We start from the raw sequence: 21,583 nt of genomic DNA, 5'->3' as shown, positions 1-21,583 counted from the left end.
AATAGTTACATATGTATACATGCACCTAAGGTATGTACAGATGAGGCATTTGTAGGTTCGGTCAGGTACCTATGTACCTCCACCTCCTGCACAGGTCACGTAGGTAGGTATATATATAGGTATACGTACACATATGTATGTACATGGGTATGTAGGAGGTATATATGTTAGGTAGGTATACACGCACAATAACGCGTACCTAATTATGAACACAAGGCAAGGTGTTGAAGGTAAGGTTATTCATTGTACCTATTAGAACAGTGTTGTTACCTATCGCCTGGTGGGTTCACCGCTTGGCTGTGCTGCCGATCTGGGGCCAAAGTTGCTGCCCTTGCCCAGTCTAAAGGGGGGAGGGGATGGCGATGGCGATGGCGACGGTTTTCCCTCCCTCCCTCTCTCTCTTCCCTCTTTCTTCTTCTCGTATGATGCTTCAGGCTGCATGATCCAAAACCACCGAACCTGTCGCTACTGTCACACACGTTCAGAGGTAGCAGCATGCCCAGGCGCTAGCTACCGTAGTCCAGTCGACAGACCAGACGTCGACTTGATGGTGATGAGCGGTCCAGGCCACTGCCTCCGCCGCTGCTACGTGATACTGTCTGTGGCCCTTCCTCTGTCTTGTTGCCGTTACATCGGTGTCACTTCCTCGACATGAATTGGAACCCGTAATCGTTTCACGCTGGGCAGCTGGGAGGCGGCTAGTCCGGCTCTTGAGTTGCTATCAGGTAGCTGGTTCTGCTATGATCCGCAACATATTGCACATGGCATAGCTGCTGTCCATCACGTCTCATTCGCGGCTGCTACCATCACCTCCATTGGAGCATCTCATCCATCAACAAATCCAGTGTTCACAGTTTCGGGACGCCATCGCGCAGCCAGGAAATCGAGAGTACGTAGCACCCTAGCATCGTGGCGTCGAGGCCCACGTACATACATGGTCTTATATCGTCCGCCATGGTTGTCCACTCTTGGCCTGGTTTTTGCCTCTGCTATGTTGATTCTAGCAGGCATCCCCCAGCTTGCCATAGCCTCACGCACACATGCACACTAGGCAATGATAGATCGCAGATATGCAAGGAAACCGAAAATGAGGGAAGGAAAAGAAAAAGGAAATGAGGCGGAGGCGAAAACGAGGGGGGTAGCAAGTGCTCGTAGAACAATGCATGTGCGCCGCTGTTGACGTTTATCCAATACGAGAGAGGGCGAGGGCAGGGGAGAGCTGTCAAGCCTTAGAAATGGTGGTAACTATCTTAGACGGGGACGAAGTCATCGAGTCATCTCGCGTACAATGCAGCTATGTCACCACACCTCGCTAACCAAGTACGCAGGGGTGTCTTGTTGGCAATTTCGGCATTCATAGGCATACTACGTACCGCGGCCATGGGAACACCCATGTCTAGACACAGTTCGTCTAATGTCTCTTGGACGTTTGTCACTTGCTACCCACTTGGACCGTTATTCCTATACTCTATACATAGCCAGATGCCAAAACGAACGACTGGTCCTGCTGCTACATGGCGGTACGGTTGCAAGCGTGACATCGAAAACGGGAATATAGTGCCAATTGTCTCCCAATATCTCCCCATGCGTAAACACGCATATGCTGAATAGGTGATGGTGATAGTTGGTGCATGTTAATTTGGAATTGGACCAGAGGCAACGGAAGGAATTGAAAAAAGGAAAAAGAAAGAAACCTGCCGGGGGGGAGAGGGGGCTGATCAATGAGGATAACAAGTCCGGAGTGTTATACACTAGGCGGTTTCCCTTGCAGCACCGTATGTCAGCTTTCCACTTACTCATATACACTCAACTAGGAGCTCCCGCTACGACTGCTCCGGGCCAGTCATCTCACATCTATACGATGTTCCTTAACGGGCACTCTAATATATGCCGGGTTTACGAGAGGCGAGAACACTCTCGCAGTCTTACAGGATGTCCCTTGCTCGATTCCGCAGGAGTCAGCTTCAACAGGAAGAGGCGGAAGAAAAGAAAGAAGAAAATCGGATACTAGTGCTAATTATGGCTGTACTCTAGACCAAGAGGTTTGACCTCCGTGCAAAGGTACACATCGACGTCGCCGGCAAGCTGCTGCCGAACCCCAGCCAAGGAACCATGTCACGATGTCTGGTCTCGGTGACACCTGCGACACGCCTGGGGTCATCCCGGAAGCTTCTGTCTTCCATGACGTCCCCACGTGGTATCGCGCCTGTAGCCTGTGTCTACGGCTCGTGGCCTAGGTGCCTAGAGATTCTTCGAAGCAACCGCGAATCGGCTTTCTCCCTATTGCGTCTGCATTCTACGACCTAGTACGCACTGTGCATAATATATCCATCCTCTGTCAGCCTTCCGAGGGTTCACGCTTTGGATGGGAGAAGGATTGGGCTCCCCGGGCCTCCTGTCAAATTGCCCTCGCGCCTATCCTGAGGTCGTAGGATATCCGAATTCGAGCGTTGGGCAGGGGGAGGAGTGTAGGGCTAGAACGTTCCCTAGGTTCCGGTCGAATCGGGATCCTCTTTCGAAGTCCTGGGAAGGAGGGAAGGCTCCTGAATGAAAACGTGCTCCCTGGATCCGATATGTAACATTCGTTTCGCACGTCCCATTTCTCCCCGGGATGCCATCGTCTTCATTTCTAGCATTGGTGTCAAAAGCATGGTGGTCGAGTGGCTCCCTGATCGCCGACTCATCCATCCTATGAGACCTGCTGCTACTAGATGGTGAAATGCGGTGTTATTGCTGACGGCTGATCCCTTCCCCTTTTCCGCCCAGTTATGAATCCGGGGCCAAAAGGCAAGGGCAAGGTTTGCTTGTCGAGGGTAGCTTGCAATTAGCATACTTACTTCATTAGCTAGGTAACATGTGTCGAGAAGAAGCTGGCGGACTGAATTCCGAAGGCGGTCAGACTAAGGGCAAGTGAGAGCATCAGTTAACTAGGACACGAAATGGGACTTGAAGAGAAAACGTTATTTAGGTGTGAGGCGCCACGATGATGATGTGTGATACGCCAAAAATAGGTATGTCGAATGCAAATGGTAGATCGCGCGACTAACAAATCCAGAGTCCAGTTGATCCGGAGGACGGGCGAAGCCCCAACGTCAGATTAAACATCGTTGTGAGCTCGTGTACAGTAATACCTACCTGATCTCAGTTCCTTTACCTCTATTCCAGGACCCTATCCGGCCAGATCTGTCCACTGCTGCCTACGAACAGCTAGGAGCCAGGTTAATATAATACGGCGGGAGAGGTTTCAGTAGGGATATGAATAATAGCAGGACTGTTCGTTCTGCCTTTGGGGATAGTCAATACAATGCTTGGCCTAAATACTAGAAAGTAATATACTTTGTCTTCCCCCCTCCTAATCTTCCGAGGTCACCTTCTCGCCGATCCAAATTAGCAAGAAGTCCCGACAAATACGAATTCATGGACTTCTCTTAAACCCCTTGTTCGCATCCTCATTATTTACTCCCATCTCTCGCTTGAAATTCTCGAGAACGAGAATCCTAGTTGAGCAGCGCTTGTTTGCCCAAGGAACGCTACATTGTCAAGCAACCCCTCCCCTCCCCCTCCCCCTTCCCGCCTGAATCCGGTTGGTGCTTCTTCAGCTGCCCTGTTATATCGCCCTCCCGTTACCATGGAGGGGGAAGTAGAGAATCTGGGCGGATGGGCGAACGTCAAGGAGCTGAACAGGCACTTTTCCGGTAGCATGATATGGGAGCAGCCGCTACCTTTAGTGCTTACTCGGCCGCTGTACATGCAGATTAGCTCCTCAGCCTTTTCTCATACTACCTTATTTCTCCCTAATCCACGATCGATCCCTTGTTCCAGTCTATCAGTACGTTCTCTGCGTTTCTGCACATTGGTATCATCTGTGTGCCCGCTGCACTCTCCGGCATGGGGGAGTTTCTGACTATTCCAGGCTTTCGTAATATCGGTCATCCTTCCTGTTAACCCCCGTTCTGGTTGTCTGAACCCCAGTGGTTGTCCATCAGCTTGGTGTGGTGGTAGAGGCAACAGGTTCCTGTTTCGGAATGGCTAACTGTCGTCGAATTTGGGAAATGAGCTGTCCTGGCTAGGCTCCAAGTGTGTGTGCGGTACTAAAGGCCTAAGGAATACCTGTGGAGCAGACAGCGACCTAACATTGTCTAATAAATTAGTAATGTGGAGTTAGGCAGAAGTAGGAAGTAGCAACGAGAAAGAGACATGATGTGCAAGAAGACAGTGATAAAGGAAGCTTACCTGAAGCCATTCGGATGGGGTGTCCATTTATGGAGGTAGCTTTCCAGGCTTAGCCTAGATATCCTTTTTGAGGGGTCTGGATAAACACGCAGTGCTGGCTTGCTCTGCCTGTAAAGGGCCCTCCAGCTGCATGATATGCGAGCGCCGGAGGTCATGAATAGGACACAATTATGTATCCAGGAGCTGTTTCCAACTTTCTTCTGCGTGATATCTTTCGACGGCGCCAGGTCAGGCTGCTCGGTAGAAGAAGTAGTAGCCCCAAGCCCCTCAAGCCACTGTTATACGTTGCTATTATCGCATGGGTTAACCTCTATAGTGCCGTAGTCCGAGCTGTCGTTGCTGTCGTTGTCTAAGAGCTCCTATGGATCGATAGCGCTGGCTAGAGATGTAACGACGATAAGAGACCATTGCAGGTCGACCATATCTTTCATCCTCTCCGCATCCTCCTTACTGTCCAGCCTAACGTGGAAGACCTGGCGGGAGAGAAGCGGTTGATAGAATTGGACGTTAGATGCAGTTACGGTTCCTCCATCTTTCCACTGGGTGTCGGGGTTACCGTGCCAGGCGGTCAGCTCGTCCAGCATCTTGCTCCTGGATAGGAGCTAATATAGGGTTAGGGACTGATACAATGAAAGTTAAAGGCTGGACAAGGCAATGCCGTATCCTACAGTAATTAAAATGGCCCTCAGAACTGGGGGAGGGGCCACCCAGGGCAGGAGGTAGAGACAGGGCTAGTTGAGTTAGCATGGTAATCATTTGTAGGAAAGGCGTATGAGTAATTGCGTTATGGAGAGGGCTACTTACGTATATGCTGGACACGCTGCGTCAAGGTAATGAGGGACAATGATGGTATGTTCTGGTGGATGGCATATTTGATATCAAGGTGTCGATATAAGCCAGCGACAAAAAATGAATGGGTAAGTTCACAAGCAGGTGGGAAAAGAATAAACAGGGTTGTTAAGTAGGCAGACGAACGGCGGTCAAGCGAGGCAATAAAATAGGCATAATCAGCGTTGCTGAGGTAGCCAGTTCAGTTGTTAAGTTGTTTGTAGCAAACGGACTGGTCTACACAGTATTATCAAGAACAACAACCAACAGCATTAGCTAGGTACTAATGGAAACCATCGTACACACTGTGTTTCTTTAAACACTGCATCAGAACAAACATACTATTAGAGTGCAGACATAGCTAGTATATAAAAAGGGCATATCAGGTGAGGCAATACCTGATTTAGTAATCACTCTGAGCATCTACGTAGGCATTAAGAGATGAAATGCAGTTAGTATAAATCAGCAAGTTCTTATCCCATTACATACAGCCGCAAACCCTTGCCAGCTTCTTCGGCGAACATCTCCGAAACAGATAAAACATGGAGTTCACCTAAGTTTATTCAATATCACGTTTAATTGCTAATAATAAAGAATAACGATCCACTGACTCATTCCGGAAGAGTAATGGATAATCTATGCCACTAGTCTCTTATAAAATATATTCCTGTGATGGCCCCCTTGACCAAGCCTCTCAACAACAAAGCTCTAGTAAATTGGAAGCCGGCTGGTAAAAACACCTAGTAACTTGTGTGCTGGCTAGATCTGTCTGAACTTGTGAAACTCATCGATAAACATGTCATATAATGAGAATTAATCACAAAGCCAAATGTCAGGAGCTTGGCGTCTAGGCTCCCTAGGGGAGACGTGGTTCTGATCGTTCTCCATATTTCTTTAGCACCGGGGAAGAAATATTAACATACAAGCAAGTGGGGGAACTTGGCATGCTCGGTTTCGGATATTCGGATCATCTGACGCAGTATTCCAAATGGATGGGTAGAAAAAGGTCCTATAATAATAGTCAGGTAAGCTTACGATTTCAAAATGAAATTACAGGTGGGAAGGAGATCTCACAAGTTAGTCTAAGTTGCCTAGGTTTTCTAGTCGGCTCGCCCATGGAGGATGGATTAGCCTAGGAAAGAATGAGTTGGTTTCTCTCTCAATCTAACCTCGGCCTCTCCGTGCCGGCCTCGAGCAGCGCCTCCTGCTCGCCGTCCTTCGCCGCGTCGTCGTCGCGGTAGAGCACGTAGTGCTGGGCCATGAATACGGCGTCGTAGAGCAGGCTGACGTTGCCGAGGGCGAACTTGACGGGGTTGCCCGTGACGCCGGACCAGTCGCCCTGGAGGGAAGAGTCGATGACGAGCTGGACGATGCTCAGGAAGCCGCCGACGACGTCGAGGAGGATCTGCCAGATGCTCCAGCCGCGCGTGCTGCGGTTGCGGAAGTTGTACGCGAGCTGCGGCGCGTACTTGACCAGGGTGATCAGCAGCTTGACGTACGACACCGCGTACGCGACGTCGAGCCACGCCCACGCTGTCCGGGGGTCCGCGCCCGCCGGCTGCGCGAGCACCGTCAGCGTCACGATCAGCACGGCGGCGACGGACCCGACGGCGACGCCGAGGATGAGCCGAGAGGGGTGCGTGCCGGGCGCCCGGTCGAAGCCCCATATTGAGGGGAGGAAATACTGCGTGGTCAGCACGGCGGAGAGAGTGCAGGCATGCGCGGCAAAGACGATGTCGTTGGCGGCGACGGCAGGCGTGTGGTCGTAGTTCCGCAGAGCATACTGATGCCGGATGACGGGGGATGCGTAGAATAGCACGGTGTAGGTGAAGTAGGCGAGGAAGCCTTCATGATTAGCATAGAGTGTCAGCACACATGCCTAACGTCAAGCGAGATATTGGCCGACAGTACCTAGCGTATTGATGAAGGGGAAGTCGACGGTTGTGCCCGAGGTTGATCGCCTCCGGATATTGAGCAGAGGCTGCGAGTAAAATGACAGGGACCATGCCAACGTATATACCCAGCCGCAGAGGGCGGAAACGAGCTCGAGGAAGCCCATGGTGCTAGGGTTGCGTCGTCTCCAGAGTGAGGGCTGGAGGTGAAAGACGGCGCGGGACGGGTTGGTCTCGCTCGCACGCCCCTGGGCTTTACTGAGCGGGCGGGTGCTGCCGCTTAAGTCTGCGGACGGGCACAGACGGGGCGTGTCCTGGAGATAGGACTCTTCTCGCGTGTGGATATGCCCGACTTATCAGCTAGCTAGCTAGCCAGCTTGGGTTCCTGGATAGCGCCGGCGGGGAGAGGCCCTAGAAGCGATGGCTGGAGATTAGGGATGTGGGAGACTAGAAATTGACGCCAGGCCAGACAGCTTGGAGGCACCCACATAAGGCCGGAGTACCTGTAAAATGCCTAGAGGTTAGGTACCTTAGGTACCTAGGTGAGCCTGCCCAAGGCGCTTGCGTCAGTGGACGCTGACAGCGGCACATTACATAACCCAGCAATTCGGGACCTCGTGACGGAATTGCGCCATCCTGCGCCAGAGGAGTGCCTATCTTTGGTGGTTGGTTCCCTACTATTAGCATCTGTCTTTTAGGGAACTACTTTCTAGGGTTATATGCAATTAGAGGTGCGGCCTGTTTTCCCATATAACGAGCACCTGGTAAGGTTGAATTTGCTACCAGTCGATCAAAGATGTTACGATTATGATGATATTGTACGAGGTGCTATTGGTTTCGCTGAAAGATTAATAGCCTCCACAGAAACTGGGCTTGGTTGCATAATGGACGGTTACGACGGAAACGTTCCCATTTAGGTAACATTCTTCGCATTTGCCTGTTTGTATTGGTCTTGCATAGTTTTAGGTAACAAGTTCGCTCTCCCACGTCCCAGGCATGTAGGTATGTAAGTAGTTATGTGAAGCTGAAATGCTTCCCCCCCATCCCCCATATACCTAAGAGGTAAAAGTGAACGATACCGATAGGTATCTAGGCGAGGGCAGGGTGAGTGCAACTAAACTACCGAGTTTATGCTCGTGCTTTTTTTTTTTTTGAAACCCCCCCCAATTTACTGACTTAGTGAGACCCAACCACGCCGACTAGACCTACGCATGCACTTCAGTTCAGTATTATATTATCGGAGTGTCGAGAAAGAGAGGATGTAATGTAATCTCCCCTTGACGAATGCATCTACTACGTCACCTGGTCTGAAATTGCTGACCACTTGAGGTGAAACGTTCCGCCCAGGTCACCCGCGAGGTCATCATGTGGAGCCCAGTTACAACCAACTCCCCCCTCTCCTTAGGGACGGCAACACACGAGTATCGAATGCGTCAGGACGCCCAGTACGAGTGGAACAGACACGCATCGGATTACGAGTCGCAACTTTCAATATGGTTGTTTTGTTCAGTGCAGCAAGACTCGTCCGTCTATTTTACGGTCTATCAATAGGTGACCGTGGAAGCCAAAATATCTAGCTCTATCGTCTGCCCCCCTTAACCCTCCTCCCTCCCTCCTCTAATCTTCCGTGGAGGCAATCCTAAGCGGCCGCCACCCCGAAAACTTTTTGATCCCTCTAAGCTAGTTACACAACAATAGATGCCGCGAGCGGCTGTGACCGTCGAACTTGGGTCCCTACTAAAACGCAAACAAGAGACTCCCCTAGGCCATGGGCCGCGAACGCCATGTTACATGCAAATCTTCTCTACAGCATACGTAGAGACGGAAGAGGATGAGAATTCTAGTGCCTGGTCTATGGTTCGTTTATGACCTTCCACCGCCGAGGAACTTTGGCACCGCCTTCCAAGCTTGCTGGTCGGGAAGCTTGACGCGCCCAAAGTTCTGATCGAGATCGAGGATCACTTTCAGCGCATTCCGGCTTCGGGCGTGCGGGGAAGTAATGTCTCTCTCCTTAATCGTGCCGAGGACCTCTGCCAGGCCGGTTCGGGCCTGCTCCTCCTTCGGCTTGCCGGGGAATGGTAGCATGCTCTGGAGAACCTCGTACGCCGCAAGCGTGAAACCGAACTGGGGGGAAGATCTGAAAATGCGAGCTGGGCCGCCCTTGAAGAAGGCTCGGAAACCTTCCTCCTTCAAGATAGTCTTCGCAGCATGTCGCAGTCCCGTGTAGCTCGTATCGCCCTTGCGCGCCTCGACCTGCAAACGCGTCTTGATTACGTCGCAAGGCGTAGTCAGATAGGCGGCAGGCATGCCGGCTATAGCGCCGGCAGTGAGTAGCTGGGCGATCCCGAGCTTTTTCGTGCGTGACTCTCCGAAAAGGTCTTTTTTCAAATGGCTGTATGTAGGGAAATAGATGGCCGAGAAGGGCACGTCACGGAGCAAGCACGCCGAAGCACCCTTGTAGAGACCTGCTAGACCCAAGTTACGGACGATCCACATGGCGGAGCGCTTCTGAGCGGCGGCGCCTTCAGTGGCCTTGGCGACCTCTCCCTGTACTTGGAGCCGGATCTTGACAATCTCGAGAGGATTGGTGAAAACCTACGGATATGGCGTGAGCAGTTTAACACGATAGCCGTGCCACCCGGAGAGGAGAGAGGCCGGCGCCTAAGGAAGGGAGGAGGGAGAGGGAGAGGGCGACATACAACTTGACATGCGCCAGCAGTACCACCAGCCAGAACCTCGTATTCCCAGGCAATGTGGTGCGTCTTGGGATCGGTAAAAAAGCCGCGGACGAGGTCGTTCACCGTCAGCTTGATTGCCTTCTCCGGGGCGACGCCAACCAGTTGAGGTAGGACTCCAGAGTATAGGCCACGGACGCCCTCATTGGCAATGACTTTCCTGAAGCAGTCGATCGAGTTCTTGTACAGCCTGTGCCCTGGGTCGGCGCCTCGCTGGTTTTGCATCCGCGTCTTGACCAAGTCGATCGGATACACCATGAAGGCACCGAAGGCGCCAGCGCCGCTACCCAGGATAAAGTTATAAGCAGACTCGAGGACGCTTAGAAATACACTCCGTGTGGCCCCCTTAGCCGTCGAGGTTTCCTGTCGCTGGGAGTCGCCGGAGATACCACGACCTCGCCACGAGGCGTCCAATACCTTGGCGAAGTCGGTCAGACTTAACCGGCCCGACGGCTCATCCAAGCTGGCAAAGTGGAAGAGTATGTCGGCCTCCATCGGCGTGAACAGGGAGAACCTGGTAATCCTGGCGGCCTCGTTGAGGAACTCGGTCCTCGTGATCTTCCCATCGGAGCTTTTCCGGCAAGCCTGGCGGATAATAAACTCGACCAGATCCATCTCGGTGATCATATTCTGGAAGGCGCGGACGTTGGCATAGGAAATCCGGCTGCTGGTGGATATGTTGCAGAGGGAGGTGAGGTTGTTCAACAGGTGGTCCGAGAGCTTGTGCTTGGACGTCTCGAGGATGATCCTGGCGAAATCTTCCGGCTCGATATAGCCATCGCCGTCCTTGTCCATGAGTTGGAAGGCCTGCCTGATCCTCTCCCCCTGGAGACCGCGGAGCATCTGAGAGAACTCCGGATATGAAAAGGCATGGCGCTTCGACTTGTTCCCGATGTAGAGCTTCGCCCACTCACAGTCCCAGTCGAAAGGGATACTATTGGGCCCCTTGTTGTTCTCGTACAGCCGGCGGAAGTCTTCATATTTTACGTTTCCGGTACGCTCGATGTCGAATAGACGGAAGGCGATCTCGTACTCAGCGTCGGGCTTCAGCAGGAGGTTCTCGAAGGCGGCCCAGTCTCCAATCGATATCTTACCGGTGCCTTTACGGTCGGCCACGCTGAACAGAAGACCATACTGATCGCGACTAATCTTGTGCTACACCAGAACGCCATGGATCAGCAATACTATGCCAAGTTATTAGAGTACGAGAATAGCTCACGTAATCCTCGTCTGGTGGTGCGATGGCCTCTATAAACTCATCGGGTCCCATGTACAGCTCGCCAGTTTGCTCATCCTTCTTTGCATTTTTCAAGAAGGACGCGCGATGGGAGGCAGATAGGCCAGACGGTTCCGAGGACCCCAGGAGGCTCCCCTTGACGGCCTCCTTGACGGTTGTGGGTGCCGACATGCTGGCGTGGGCAGGCTATGACAGTGGGACGTAGCAGCAGGAGGACGCTAAGGGAAAGAATTCGCAGTGGTGAGGTAAAGGGGGGGGAGGAGAGGTAGGTAGCGGAGGAATTGGGACACGGAATTGGCCAGGTTTGATGAGTGTTCACGATAAGTCGGCTATAGAGCTCCGATAATAGGACGTGGCCGGCTTTGCCGGGATGGAGTCGGGGAGGTTCGGGATGGAGCCCAGGGGGGCGACCAGGGGGGTGCTAGAAAGGAAGGAAAAGAGAGAACGAGAGGGACGCGGACAACGGTGGCATGGAAGAGGCTGACTATGGATTGGCCGTCTGGTTGGGGTCTAGGCAGGGCGGCGGCGGAGATAGAGAGGCCCGGCACGATGAGAATATGAAGTGTGCGGCTGGCTGGCGTGAAGCAGACTGGCGCAAGGTGGTGGGAGTCATTTAAAAATTTGTGAGCGGCCGTTGAATTTTCGCTTGCAGTTTTCACTGCAGGGTTGCAACTGGTGCCAATATGAGTCGCATGCCCTCTCAAAATGCCGCCTGACCTGGTCCCTTGGGGAGCCAGTGCTTGTCGGCAGGTTGATGTATATGTATGGCGCGCTTGTTGTCTAGTCTTAAGGCTGGTGGCATTCCGTCTCGTGCGGCTTGCTGTAGTTGGTATGGTCAGGAGGGAAGGGTGAAAGGCGAGCAGCCCATGTCAGGTCCAGCTGCTGCAGTCGATGGTTGACGGCTGCTCCGTCCAAAGGGGTATGTATTCCCACCCCCACTTCCCCCCCCCCAATCCCAGCCAATGTCCTTGCTTCCCGTGGGACTGGTGGGGCCTGTTAGGTAACTCTTTGTCGGCCCGTCTTTCATCCGCCCCGGCCAGATGGGAAAATCCCTCGCTTATCTCCCTGCGCCCAGTCCCTTATCGCGCCAACTCAGGACCCTTTCCTGTCCCGTCTTTCCCGTCTTTGGCATCTTGGGGACCGCCCGTGCTGGACCCTGTCAGGCCCTGGATTTCTGCCATTACCACTCTTTTTAGCCTCTCCCACCCACCGAGTCCCTCTCCAGTTTTTTTTCCCTCACCCCTTGGCCCCTGTGACGGCGGCGCTCTGTCCCTGACGATCATCCTCACATGGTAATTCCCCAGATTCTTTCCCTCCCTTTTTCTTCTTCCCTTTTTTGCAGTCGTACCTCTTTGCCTCTCCCTGTTTAACCTCTCTTGATCAACCTCCCGCCAAAGCTCAGCCTTTGTGCATGCTGCTTAGTTGCCGCGTTCTGGGGCCATCGTCGCCTTGTCTCTCATACCCCCATCTCGGCGTTAGTTGGGCTGGATGTGCTGGCATCCGGGTCTTTTCGCTGAAGCATCGTGTGTTCGTATCGTAGTCAACGTGCCAATCGCGGGTGTATCCGCTGTCATCACAATCATCCCTTCCTATTGGTAATAAGTATGGAGCACACGTGGCTTTGGGTCACTGACGCTTGGAGCGGAATCTCTCCTGTCGCCTAAACCCATTCTTGGAGCTTTCTCCCGTACTTCTCGTCTGGTCGCGCCTCATTCATCGTGCAGCGCAGGAGGCTCGTAGCGAGAGGATCCCATACACAGAGACAGCCATAGCCCTCGAGTATGCCAACCGTAGCTCGATTCTGGAAAAGACCTCGAATTCCGCACACCCCGTGAAAGATGTCAAGAGTGCCTTCGGGTGAGGTTGGATGGTTCGGTGCTGCGCGGCCGGGTTCAAATATCCAGGCCACGAGCACGGACTCTGGTTAGAATCTTGGCAGGTAATTCTGCTACCCTCGGCAAAATAAATACCTACCTTATAACAACGCCCCCAGCTCTTGCGGACAGGCTAGTTGCATATGATGTGCATATGATCGGCGAACAGCTATGCTGCCGGTAATATGGCGAGAACGAATCTCAGCGCGCGACGCGGGAAGTCTTATACACGTATATGCACGGCAACTGCGGGTAGAGAGCCTCTCACCATTGGGCCACCTTTCGCGGGGTCATGAACTGTCAGTTATCAATTTCTAGAGAACATGCCACGGTCTAACCGACGGGCAAATGGACAGACGGACGGGCATCCGAAGAGGCGCTACGTATTGACTAGGGAACGATTGATTCCACGGTTGTGAATCTCGACCACACCATCCCTCGGCTCATTCACCAACAAATAGAATCCCGCGTGCACGTATGTAGAATTGTATTATATGGTGTCTGTTATAGCGATCGCTCGGACATCCGGGGTTGGATTCGACCCCTTTTTGGGTTGTGTTACGGGCCAATGACACCCAAGAAAACAGCAGCCCTCGGGCCGCCGGATCGGCTACTCACTCGATACCGGGGGCAATTATGGTGTGGAAACATACGGCTAGGACAGCTGGACGCGCTGCTTGGGTTCCTCGTTTCCATCAAAAACGATAGGTCTAGGTTAAAGAGCTCTTTACTGTTGAGATAGGGATCCTGGGATAAAACTAGTCGGGTCAACCGAAAGCTCGCATCGATCTATGAAACGATTCAAGGCTTTCCCGAACCAGTTGATGGTGTCCATCGGTAATAACGTGCGTTTAAAGCTACATCTGAATATGGGACTCCACGAACCGATGTTGCGAGAGAAATTCTAAATCGGCATCGATCGCCCGTTGTCAGCAAGCAGCCTACCACGGTTGATTCTATCATGGGTTAAGGGCAACCTTGCGGTTGAAAGCGAAGGAATAATCACAGCCGCATTGTTTGACAGGTCTTAACCGTTCGCCGGGGTGCGATTCCTCGTAACCCCGGTCTTATAAAATATAGAAACTCCGATTCCGAGTTCAATTCCTGGGCTTAACTTGACCGTCCAGGATATGTATCCAGTCATCCTCTAGCTGACTTAGGAAAATAGCGTCGCGAAGCCACGGTTTGGTCTGTGTAATCCAACGGTTAGCAACGACGAGAGTGGGTACCTAAGCATATTCCCGACAATTTTGTTGTGCAGTGTTCGATCGATATCCAAAGCCACTGAATATTAATAGAGGGTGTTCACAGGTAATAATATAAGGCGAAGGGCTCCAGCCCGCTAGACAATTAAGGCTTCTCGAAGACGGGTCTGTAGCTACTCGGGCGAGAGATCCGGGTTTCCCTTAGGTACTGTAAGAGCTGGGTAGGGTTGAATTAAGCTATGTTATTTAAACCTATTGAGAATTGCTGCCTTAAACTTCACGGCCGTGTATTTAAAGATGGATCTGGGTACTGCACTTCTGCACCATGCTATTACTGAAACCGCGAATATACGATGCAGTATTACGAGTAGGCCGGTTGGTCAATTAGAAGAATTGAATGCGTGTTCTGGATCACGGGATGTTAGATATTATGAGGCGTAATTATGCCTGCCTGCTCAATAAAGAATCCCCGGTATTTTATGCGATGAGCATCGCGCCACTCACCTTTTCACCGTGATCACCGTTCATACCAGCTTCCAAGCCCCGTTGCTGATCTCGATCCTGATCTCCCTGTTCTCGTCTATGCTACGCCGACCTGCCTCGAGGATAGCTGTCGTCGCGATCGTGTTAGCAAGCGTGGGAAGTCCCCTGGCATCCAGATCAGTCGGCTTGAGCGTGCCAGCGTTGACAGAGCGGCATCCGTCAACGAACTTCTCGAAGGATATATAGCCGTATCCGGTCTGGCCGCTAAAGTTCCCTTCTTCGTCGGGCGCATATTTCATATAGAACGGATTGTACCAGACGAGTTGGCCAGCGGCGTCTTCTGCGACGTCATAGCCACGCTTGGCCTGGTTGATACGGACTTCACCCCCGGATGCCATGTAGTGGAAGTACTGGTTAGAGTGCACGCCAGCTTTCTGCGGGGCGGTCCAGGAGGCCGTATACACGCCCGTAGCAATTTTGTTCGGGTCGCCTTGTTTCTGCCAGGTAACCATCACGGTAATGGTGTCCTCCGTGGCCTCGCTACACCCCAAGCTTGTAGCGATGCCTTTTGCGGCCGAGGCAGAGACCTTGGCGGGAAGGAAGCCCGCTGGCGAGACCATCGAATCACATATGTCTATGTGATGGCTGTTTAGGTAGTACGATATGTCCGAGTCGATACCGGCCCACGCCTTGAAGGTCTCTAGCTGAGACTTTGGTTGGGACATATAGCTATAAAAGTAGTTGAAGTCGCCCAGTTTCTGCGCCTTGAATTTGGCATCCGCGTACGCGGGGTCGAACCGTTTGTGATGCTCGATGTACACATAAACATTGTGCTTTCTTGCGGCCTCGATGAGCGCCTGATGATGCTCTAGGGTTTTAACGGCAGGCTTAGTGATCATAACGTGTATCCCGCGCTCGATAGCGTACAGTGCTATCGGATAGTGGGTTGTGTCCGGCGTAAATATAGTGATAGCGTCGCCCGGTTTCAAGGAATCGATGGCGGTCTTGTAAGCATCCGGGTCCTTTACATCGTTTGCCGGATAAGAGTCGAAGGAGCAGTCTAAGCCATTATAGGCCTTGGAGATATTGGTGTCGAGATGTTGTCCTGAGTCTCATGTCAACACTCGTTCGGACACCTCGAGACCACTTTCCTAGGCCCGGTATCACGATGGGACTTACTGATAGCCGGGAATTTAGTCCCATTCACGCCCACCATTCCCAGCCTAGCCACCTTTCCCCTCCTTCGAAGATCGAACAGAGATAGGCCAACTACCCCGACCTTCTTATCGGATCCCGACGCGCCGCCGCCGACAAAGCCAGTGGTGTATTCACCAGTCCCGATCTCGGGGGGTCAGCCTATTACGGGCAGCCGTAGGAGACGCACCGCGACAATACTCACCATTAGCACATTTAATGGCGGGGGCGCGGTCGTCGGGACCGTGACTGACATTGTGGTTTCCGGTGCCATTTCGCGCGTTCTCTTCGTAAATGCGCCTAGCGGATCTTAAAGCGGGAGACCTGGATCCCGTCAGAGACTTGTGAATTAGAAGATAAGCCGCGAGCAACCCGATCGAAGAGTCGACAAGGCAGATAACGAACACGCAAAAGAAGAGGCGGCGATAAGATGGCTGGATCATAAAGTCATGTATTTCTATATTGCCCTATTAATAAAGCTACTACACCCTCCCTACCCCGACTTACACGGAATGGCGAGAGTTCATAGACGGAAAAATTGAGGGGTAGCCGGGCGTTAATCTGCGAAATAGGTACGTATGTCTTAGTCTCTTGCCCCAAGCGCACGCTGAGGTTCTACGTTGTAGGTATTATTTATCAGGCACCTCCCAGGAGAGGAGGTAGGCCTCGGCGTAGATCCACGGAAATTCGATTGATAGGTATACCTATGCCACCCAGGTACGTAGTAGGTATGTGCACTAGCGGGCGTACCACAGCTAGAGGGGTTGTGCATTCGTGGGGAGGTCAACGACGAGCCGGGTGTGAAAGAGAGCGGTAATGAGGCCAACTTGGGCACCTAACCTATGTGCTACGTGATGCAAATTTGAGACGTTATTTTCCCTGATGATGGTGTCTCGCCGTGGCACCTGGATGAGACGCTCCCCTACTAGAAAGTCGTTCCGGCAGTTCGACTGCCAAGAGCTACCTGCCTGCCTACCTGACCTCCCTTGCCTACCTAGTAGAGGTACCTAGCCTATAGCGGAAACGAAACGATATAGTTTCCTTATTTCCCCTGTCCAATTGGCGTTTTTATGCTGTCCTTTCTGTCGCTGAAATGATACCCGAAGTGTGCAGGCCCAGAGTACAAGAATGACGCCTCGGCAAGATGCTTAGGTAGATAGATACCTAGGTGGGTACCTATGAGTATGCTATTATCCATGGTGGGGGGGGCACCAGAGGCCGAGAGACGTGGGCATATGTATACACACCCTAAGCGAACGTGCGCCCCTAATTATGGCACCTGACATATCCCTTAGGTCTTCTGTTCGATTGGATTGGGATTGGTGCCTTGGGCGCTCCTCAAGGACCGGAACAATGCCTTGATACGGCAGTTTCTTCATCCCAACACAAGGAAATCTCGCCGAAAGAAGCCTTGCTCATCCGCCATAATCTTTAGGCGCCTTAGGTACCAAGTCAGGTACCTACGAACGTACGTCTTACACAGGATTAGGTACCTAACAGGAAGAGAAAGCTGCCCCGCCCCCACCGAAGCGCTGCTGCCCATGGGATAAAAAGGGTCCGTCCCCCCACCGTCTGCGCCTGCCCAGGTGACGACGTGAGCACCTATGGAAAAGTGGCTGCCCCGCGTCTCGGTGGGGCAATGGGAGCGCTTCCAGTTGGGGTGCTACGTACTCAGGTACCTACCTACGTTAGGTACAGGCACGCAACCGAGGCCGGCATCGGTCATGATTGGACTGCCTTGTAGCCGGGAGAGCTGGTGTGCGAAACCAACCGACCGACCGTGAGGTCTGTACTCATACTATGTTAGGCACAGAACAATAACAGCCACGGGCTCTCTTGGCCTGAGCAACGCCAGAGCATGCAGACGCTGCCACAGCATTCCGGCTAAATGCGATGCTTTCGAGCGCCTCATCTTAGATCGAGAAAGACCAAGTGCCCGTCTCCTAAGCCGAAAAAAAAATAACATATACCCTCTACGACAGGGGGGTCGTTGGGCCCTTAAGGTAAGTGCGCAGAGTTACATTGCACCGACGCCAGCGAACGTGGTGGAATAGTGCCCGGCTTTCCCCCCACGAAGGACGAAGAGACGAATCTTCTGACTAACCGTTGGTGGTGGCTCCGTTACACCCGCTTCCAGCTCTGCCACTGGAGGAAAAAAATCCCCGCAGCCATTTTTCCGTCTGGCATACGCAACCCTGCGCCCTGTGAGGGCATCTGGCTTGGCCTGCAGAGCAATTAAAGAGCTACCCGAACGCGCTCGTGTACCCCAGAAGTCGAGGTATCTCGACAACTGCTTGCGAATGGGGGCATCGGGGGTACTGTAGTCTAACGCCCCTTGGCTCGAAGCGGGGCGGGGTTGGTTAGCCATCGGTTCGCGAGCATGTGGTACCCGATAACCCAACGAGGGACCCGAGAAACCTCAGGAACCCATCCAAACCCATATCTCACCAGGTTCGGGAGACGAATTCGCCTAGGTACTCCACAATGCGGCAACCGCCGAGTCCAACCTAGCATTCCCTTCTAAGACTCTGCCGTCGAGGGAACAGCCTTCGATATGCCCTTCCCACCAACAGCGTATGCATAGCCGACGGCATGTCTCGACCCGTCGACCGTCCGATCGCTGTCTCCAACGAGGGCCAGCTTCCCTCCGATGGTTGTCCTCTTGGGGGGAAGGGTCACAAGATGACGGGATCGATGTCGATGACGTCTTCACCAACTTCGCCCGTCAGCTTCGCAGCACGTCCGCGATCGCCTCGACTACGCATCCGCCTCGGGGAAATTCTACGCGCGCAGAGCATAGCTTCTTCGGCTTTCCCGACTGTTCTGTGTCGCCCGTGTGGCCCGCCTATGGTGACGACAGAGTTTCTTCACAAACCGCTCTCAATTTCAGCCGAGTCGCGATCTGCTCTACCGCAGATCTTCTTGGCTCCCCATCAGCCCAGTTTCTGATCCCACCGGGAAATGGTGGCTGGACCTGGCCAATCACGATGCCGTTACAAATCTCATCTCAACCTATCTTCCGCACGAGCAGCTGCCGGATAGGGCACACTCGTCAGCCATTGAACCGTTTCTGGACTTTTGCCACGCCTTCAACCCCGGGTTACTACAGCTAGCTACCTGGCCGTGCGACCGAAAACATGTTGCGCGCCTGTTTGACGACCCGATATTTTCTACGCCCGGCTCTGTAAAATTTAGGGCTTTGGCCCCCCTCCCCCCGCCGGTGGCATGGTCGATCTATTTATGCCATCTTGGCTTCGATGCAGTTCCTGAGGTGCGGGTGGCTCCGTCTACCTGGGGGTCGTGGGGGATTTCGGCTCATCTATAGTCGTCTTCGCGTCTCGACGCTATAGGGTACAGAACCCCTCGCGACCTGCCTATGTGTCAGTTCCTCTCATTCCCCCGGGAGGGGAGTTTCGGGACCCAGGGGGCAACGAGTCTCGCCTTCTTCGGACCAATGTCGTTGCGAGCAAAATAACACTAGAACTAGTAAGACTCAAGTCTCGTATACTGCTGACCCACACCCCGCAAGATGTTACATACAACTCAGGACCGAAGCCATTAGGTTACGGAAAGAGGAGAAAAAAAATTCAATAAATAAGGGAGCCATGCCGCTGCTGCGTACCGAGCACTATGCTGTTACGTATATAAGTATAGACACGGGTCCCTTTTCCCTTGCCGCGATTTTCCCTTTCTCGGTGTCGCTTTTTCCGCTTACTGTCCTGTGCCAACCTACTTATCCGTCGGTGTATATCGGCCCGCGAGTCCATCAGTGACATCCTCACCATCCGAGGTGTTGTCCCATCGCCGTACCTTCACCAGAAATCATGACTAGTGATGGGGCCAACGGCCACACGGCCGTAAGACGGCCATTGCCATGCGGCATCTATGCTCCCACCATGACCTTTTTCGATCCCGAGACCGAGGAGCTCGATATCCCAACAATAAAGAAGCACGCCGAGCGTCTGGCCAAAGCCGGACTCGCGGGCTTAGTTACTATGGGATCCAACGGAGAGGCCGCTCACTGCACGCGCGAGGAAAAGGTGGCCGTGACCCGCGCTACCAGAGAAGCTCTGGACGCTGCTGGCTTCACCACGACGCCCATCATCGTCGGGGCAACGGAGGGTAGCGTTAAGGGGACCATCGAACTCTCCAAGCAGTCCCAGGCAGCAGGGGGCGATTATATACTGATTCTGCCTCCGAGCTACTTCCGCGCCCAGATGGACGAAGAGGCCATAGTAGGATATTTCAACGCCGTCGCAGACGCGAGCCCACTGCCGATCGTCATATACAATTACCCTGGCGCAGTCGCCGGTATTGATCTCGACTCCGACCTACTTATTAAGCTGGCCCAACACCCTAACATCGTCGGGACCAAGTTTACCTGTGGCAGCACCGGGAAGCTCACTCGTGTGGCCCTGGCTACCGACGCCAAAACCCCGGCCTCGGAAGGTAGTGGATACATGGCTTTCGGAGGCATTTGCGACTTCACAGTCCAGACGCTGGTATCGGGAGGGAGCGGAATCATTGCGGGCGGCGCGAATGTCATGCCCAAGGTCTGCGTCAGGGTGTGGAACCTGTATTCCGAGGGGAAGATAGACGAGGCGATTGCACTACAAAAGCTCCTCTCGCGAGGGGACTGGTTCCTGACAAAAGCGGCGATCGCGGGCACCAAGCAAGCAATCCAGAGCTACTACGGCTACGGTGGTTATCCCCGGCGTCCGCTCAAGCGCCTCGATCAAGCGAGGATCGAAGCCATCGCGGAGGGGATACGAGACGTGATGGAAGTCGAGAAGACCCTGTGACGGCAGTAAAACGGGTTGCCGGGACACCATTCTATGAAACCCTCAGGGACTGGCTTTATGCTGTCGAAATTAGCCGCGTGGCCGTTGATCGCCCCATATACCTAGAAAGTGCGGGGTTTGAATCCGGGCAGACGGGTGAGGCTCGTGGAGGGTGGAAATACACAGCATCCAATTCGCTCTCGACTTGGACAAGGCCACTCGCTTGAAGGTAAGTGGTCACACAGACTCACGTACATACGGCAGTCCGCGTGCAGAGGCGCGCGGAACACAAACACGTTGCGCGGAAACTTGGTGATTCTTCTCTATTCCCTTCGGGTGATCGGCATACACCTAGCTTGGAACGTTCGCTATCCCGTAACGACATTCTGCTTCTTGATGGCAAGGAGAACCACCGGGCCTCTATGGTTTACACTATTCGGTCAAACATGTTCTGTCACGAACAAGCGGGGACGGAGAAGAAGTACACGGTGCTACATGGCCGACCTCGCTAGCCCACGGCCATACTGCGCACGACATCGCTATTTTTTGTCTTCGATAGTATAGCGTATTCATTCCCACCGTCACTAAACACATCGTTGCTGTCTTCGTCGTTGCCACCGCCGCCGTAACTTCCCGTCACAGGGGGCATAGAGACTGCACCGTATGTCGTGGTCCTCCGTACAAAGACTAGGTCGACCGTACGAGAGTACGACACTTCGAATTCATATTGCTATCCTCGCCCACCTGTCGGGAACCGTCTATCTGCCTAGGTATGGCAAGAAGCGGCGTGCGTGATGCGCGAGGAATGGTCGCGAGCCATTTGGGTGTACCCAGATAGCCAAGAACATCCGTAAATACCACCGTCATCCATCCACAACCTCGCATCGTCCACGTAGATACCGCGAAGGGGTACGATATGACCTGTTCGTCTGCATGGCATTCGCGTGCACTCTATACAGGTAAGGCGGTCGCCTCCTCACATATAGCATATCATGTAGATTAGGAACGGGGACGAGATTAACGGTAGCAGTGGCCGAGTCGAACCGATTTCCGCCGAGGAAATGGAGGGTTCGTCTGTATTGTCCCTCCCCCCCCCCCCCAAATTTCCCTTTATCCTCCGT

At 53.2% G+C, this 21,583-nt stretch overlaps 5 protein-coding genes across 5 annotated transcripts; 1 reads left to right on the top strand and 4 right to left on the bottom strand.

Moving 5' to 3' along the window:
* Positions 1–4,511: 4,511 nt before the first annotated feature.
* Positions 4,512–4,817, bottom strand: GGS23DRAFT_597223 (uncharacterized protein; the record flags this gene model as incomplete). Its single annotated transcript, XM_051518591.1, has 2 exons — positions 4,512–4,592; positions 4,653–4,817. 2 exons carry the CDS (start codon positions 4,815–4,817, stop codon positions 4,512–4,514), a joined length of 246 nt encoding a protein of 81 aa, XP_051371628.1.
* Positions 4,818–6,208: 1,391 nt separating this feature from the next.
* GGS23DRAFT_75526 (uncharacterized protein) lies at positions 6,209–7,260 on the bottom strand. Its single transcript, XM_051521248.1, has 2 exons — positions 6,973–7,260; positions 6,209–6,906 (listed from the first exon to the last, which is right to left on the bottom strand). Exons 1-2 carry the CDS (start codon positions 7,118–7,120, stop codon positions 6,221–6,223), a joined length of 834 nt encoding a protein of 277 aa, XP_051371627.1. The 5' UTR covers positions 7,121–7,260; the 3' UTR covers positions 6,209–6,220.
* A 1,413-nt stretch (positions 7,261–8,673) lies between these two features.
* GGS23DRAFT_75420 (mitochondrial carrier) lies at positions 8,674–11,456 on the bottom strand. The gene is made up of 3 exons (XM_051521247.1): positions 10,908–11,456; positions 9,653–10,843; positions 8,674–9,548 (listed from the first exon to the last, which is right to left on the bottom strand). Exons 1-3 carry the CDS (start codon positions 11,094–11,096, stop codon positions 8,817–8,819), a joined length of 2,112 nt encoding a protein of 703 aa, XP_051371626.1. The 5' UTR covers positions 11,097–11,456; the 3' UTR covers positions 8,674–8,816.
* Positions 11,457–14,179: 2,723 nt separating this feature from the next.
* Positions 14,180–16,621, bottom strand: GGS23DRAFT_570138 (NAD(P)-binding protein). Its single transcript, XM_051516492.1, has 6 exons — positions 16,189–16,621; positions 16,087–16,138; positions 15,887–16,005; positions 15,667–15,829; positions 14,509–15,592; positions 14,180–14,410 (listed from the first exon to the last, which is right to left on the bottom strand). Exons 3-5 carry the CDS (start codon positions 15,953–15,955, stop codon positions 14,529–14,531), a joined length of 1,296 nt encoding a protein of 431 aa, XP_051371625.1. The 5' UTR covers positions 15,956–16,005; positions 16,087–16,138; positions 16,189–16,621; the 3' UTR covers positions 14,180–14,410; positions 14,509–14,528.
* A 2,430-nt stretch (positions 16,622–19,051) lies between these two features.
* On the top strand, positions 19,052–20,671 carry GGS23DRAFT_75389 (aldolase). Its single transcript, XM_051521246.1, has 3 exons — positions 19,052–19,167; positions 19,244–19,329; positions 19,452–20,671. Exon 3 carries the CDS (start codon positions 19,506–19,508, stop codon positions 20,481–20,483), a length of 978 nt encoding a protein of 325 aa, XP_051371624.1. The 5' UTR covers positions 19,052–19,167; positions 19,244–19,329; positions 19,452–19,505; the 3' UTR covers positions 20,484–20,671.
* Positions 20,672–21,583: the final 912 nt, after the last annotated feature.

The sequence above is a fragment of the Durotheca rogersii genome (assembly GCF_024521655.1).
Source record: "Durotheca rogersii strain YMJ 92031201 chromosome Unknown GGS23scaffold_11, whole genome shotgun sequence".
NCBI lineage: Eukaryota > Fungi > Ascomycota > Sordariomycetes > Xylariales > Xylariaceae > Durotheca > Durotheca rogersii.
Note: the sequence above shows the minus strand (reverse complement) of the source record. Positions and strands in the feature narration are given on the sequence as shown.

Excerpts from the sequence above, each read along its gene's own strand:
- GGS23DRAFT_75526 (XM_051521248.1), bottom strand. The coding sequence starts at position 7,120 with ATGGGCTTCCTCGAGCTCGTTTCCGCCCTCTGCGGCTGGGTATATACG. Across the intron at positions 6,907-6,972 it reads CCCCTTCATCAATACGCTAG|GCTTCCTCGCCTACTTCACC; the intron begins GTACTGTCGGCC and ends CTAATCATGAAG.
- GGS23DRAFT_75420 (XM_051521247.1), bottom strand. The coding sequence starts at position 11,096 with ATGTCGGCACCCACAACCGTCAAGGAGGCCGTCAAGGGGAGCCTCCTG. Across the intron at positions 10,844-10,907 it reads CACCACCAGACGAGGATTAC|CACAAGATTAGTCGCGATCA; the intron begins GTGAGCTATTCT and ends GTTCTGGTGTAG. Across the intron at positions 9,549-9,652 it reads CTGCTGGCGCATGTCAAGTT|GTTTTCACCAATCCTCTCGA; the intron begins GTATGTCGCCCT and ends CCATATCCGTAG.
- GGS23DRAFT_570138 (XM_051516492.1), bottom strand. The coding sequence starts at position 15,955 with ATGGCACCGGAAACCACAATGTCAGTCACGGTCCCGACGACCGCGCCC. Across the intron at positions 15,830-15,886 it reads CGCCATTAAATGTGCTAATG|ATCGGGACTGGTGAATACAC; the intron begins GTGAGTATTGTC and ends TGACCCCCCGAG. Across the intron at positions 15,593-15,666 it reads GACTAAATTCCCGGCTATCA|GACAACATCTCGACACCAAT; the intron begins GTAAGTCCCATC and ends CATGAGACTCAG.
- GGS23DRAFT_75389 (XM_051521246.1), top strand. The coding sequence starts at position 19,506 with ATGACTAGTGATGGGGCCAACGGCCACACGGCCGTAAGACGGCCATTG.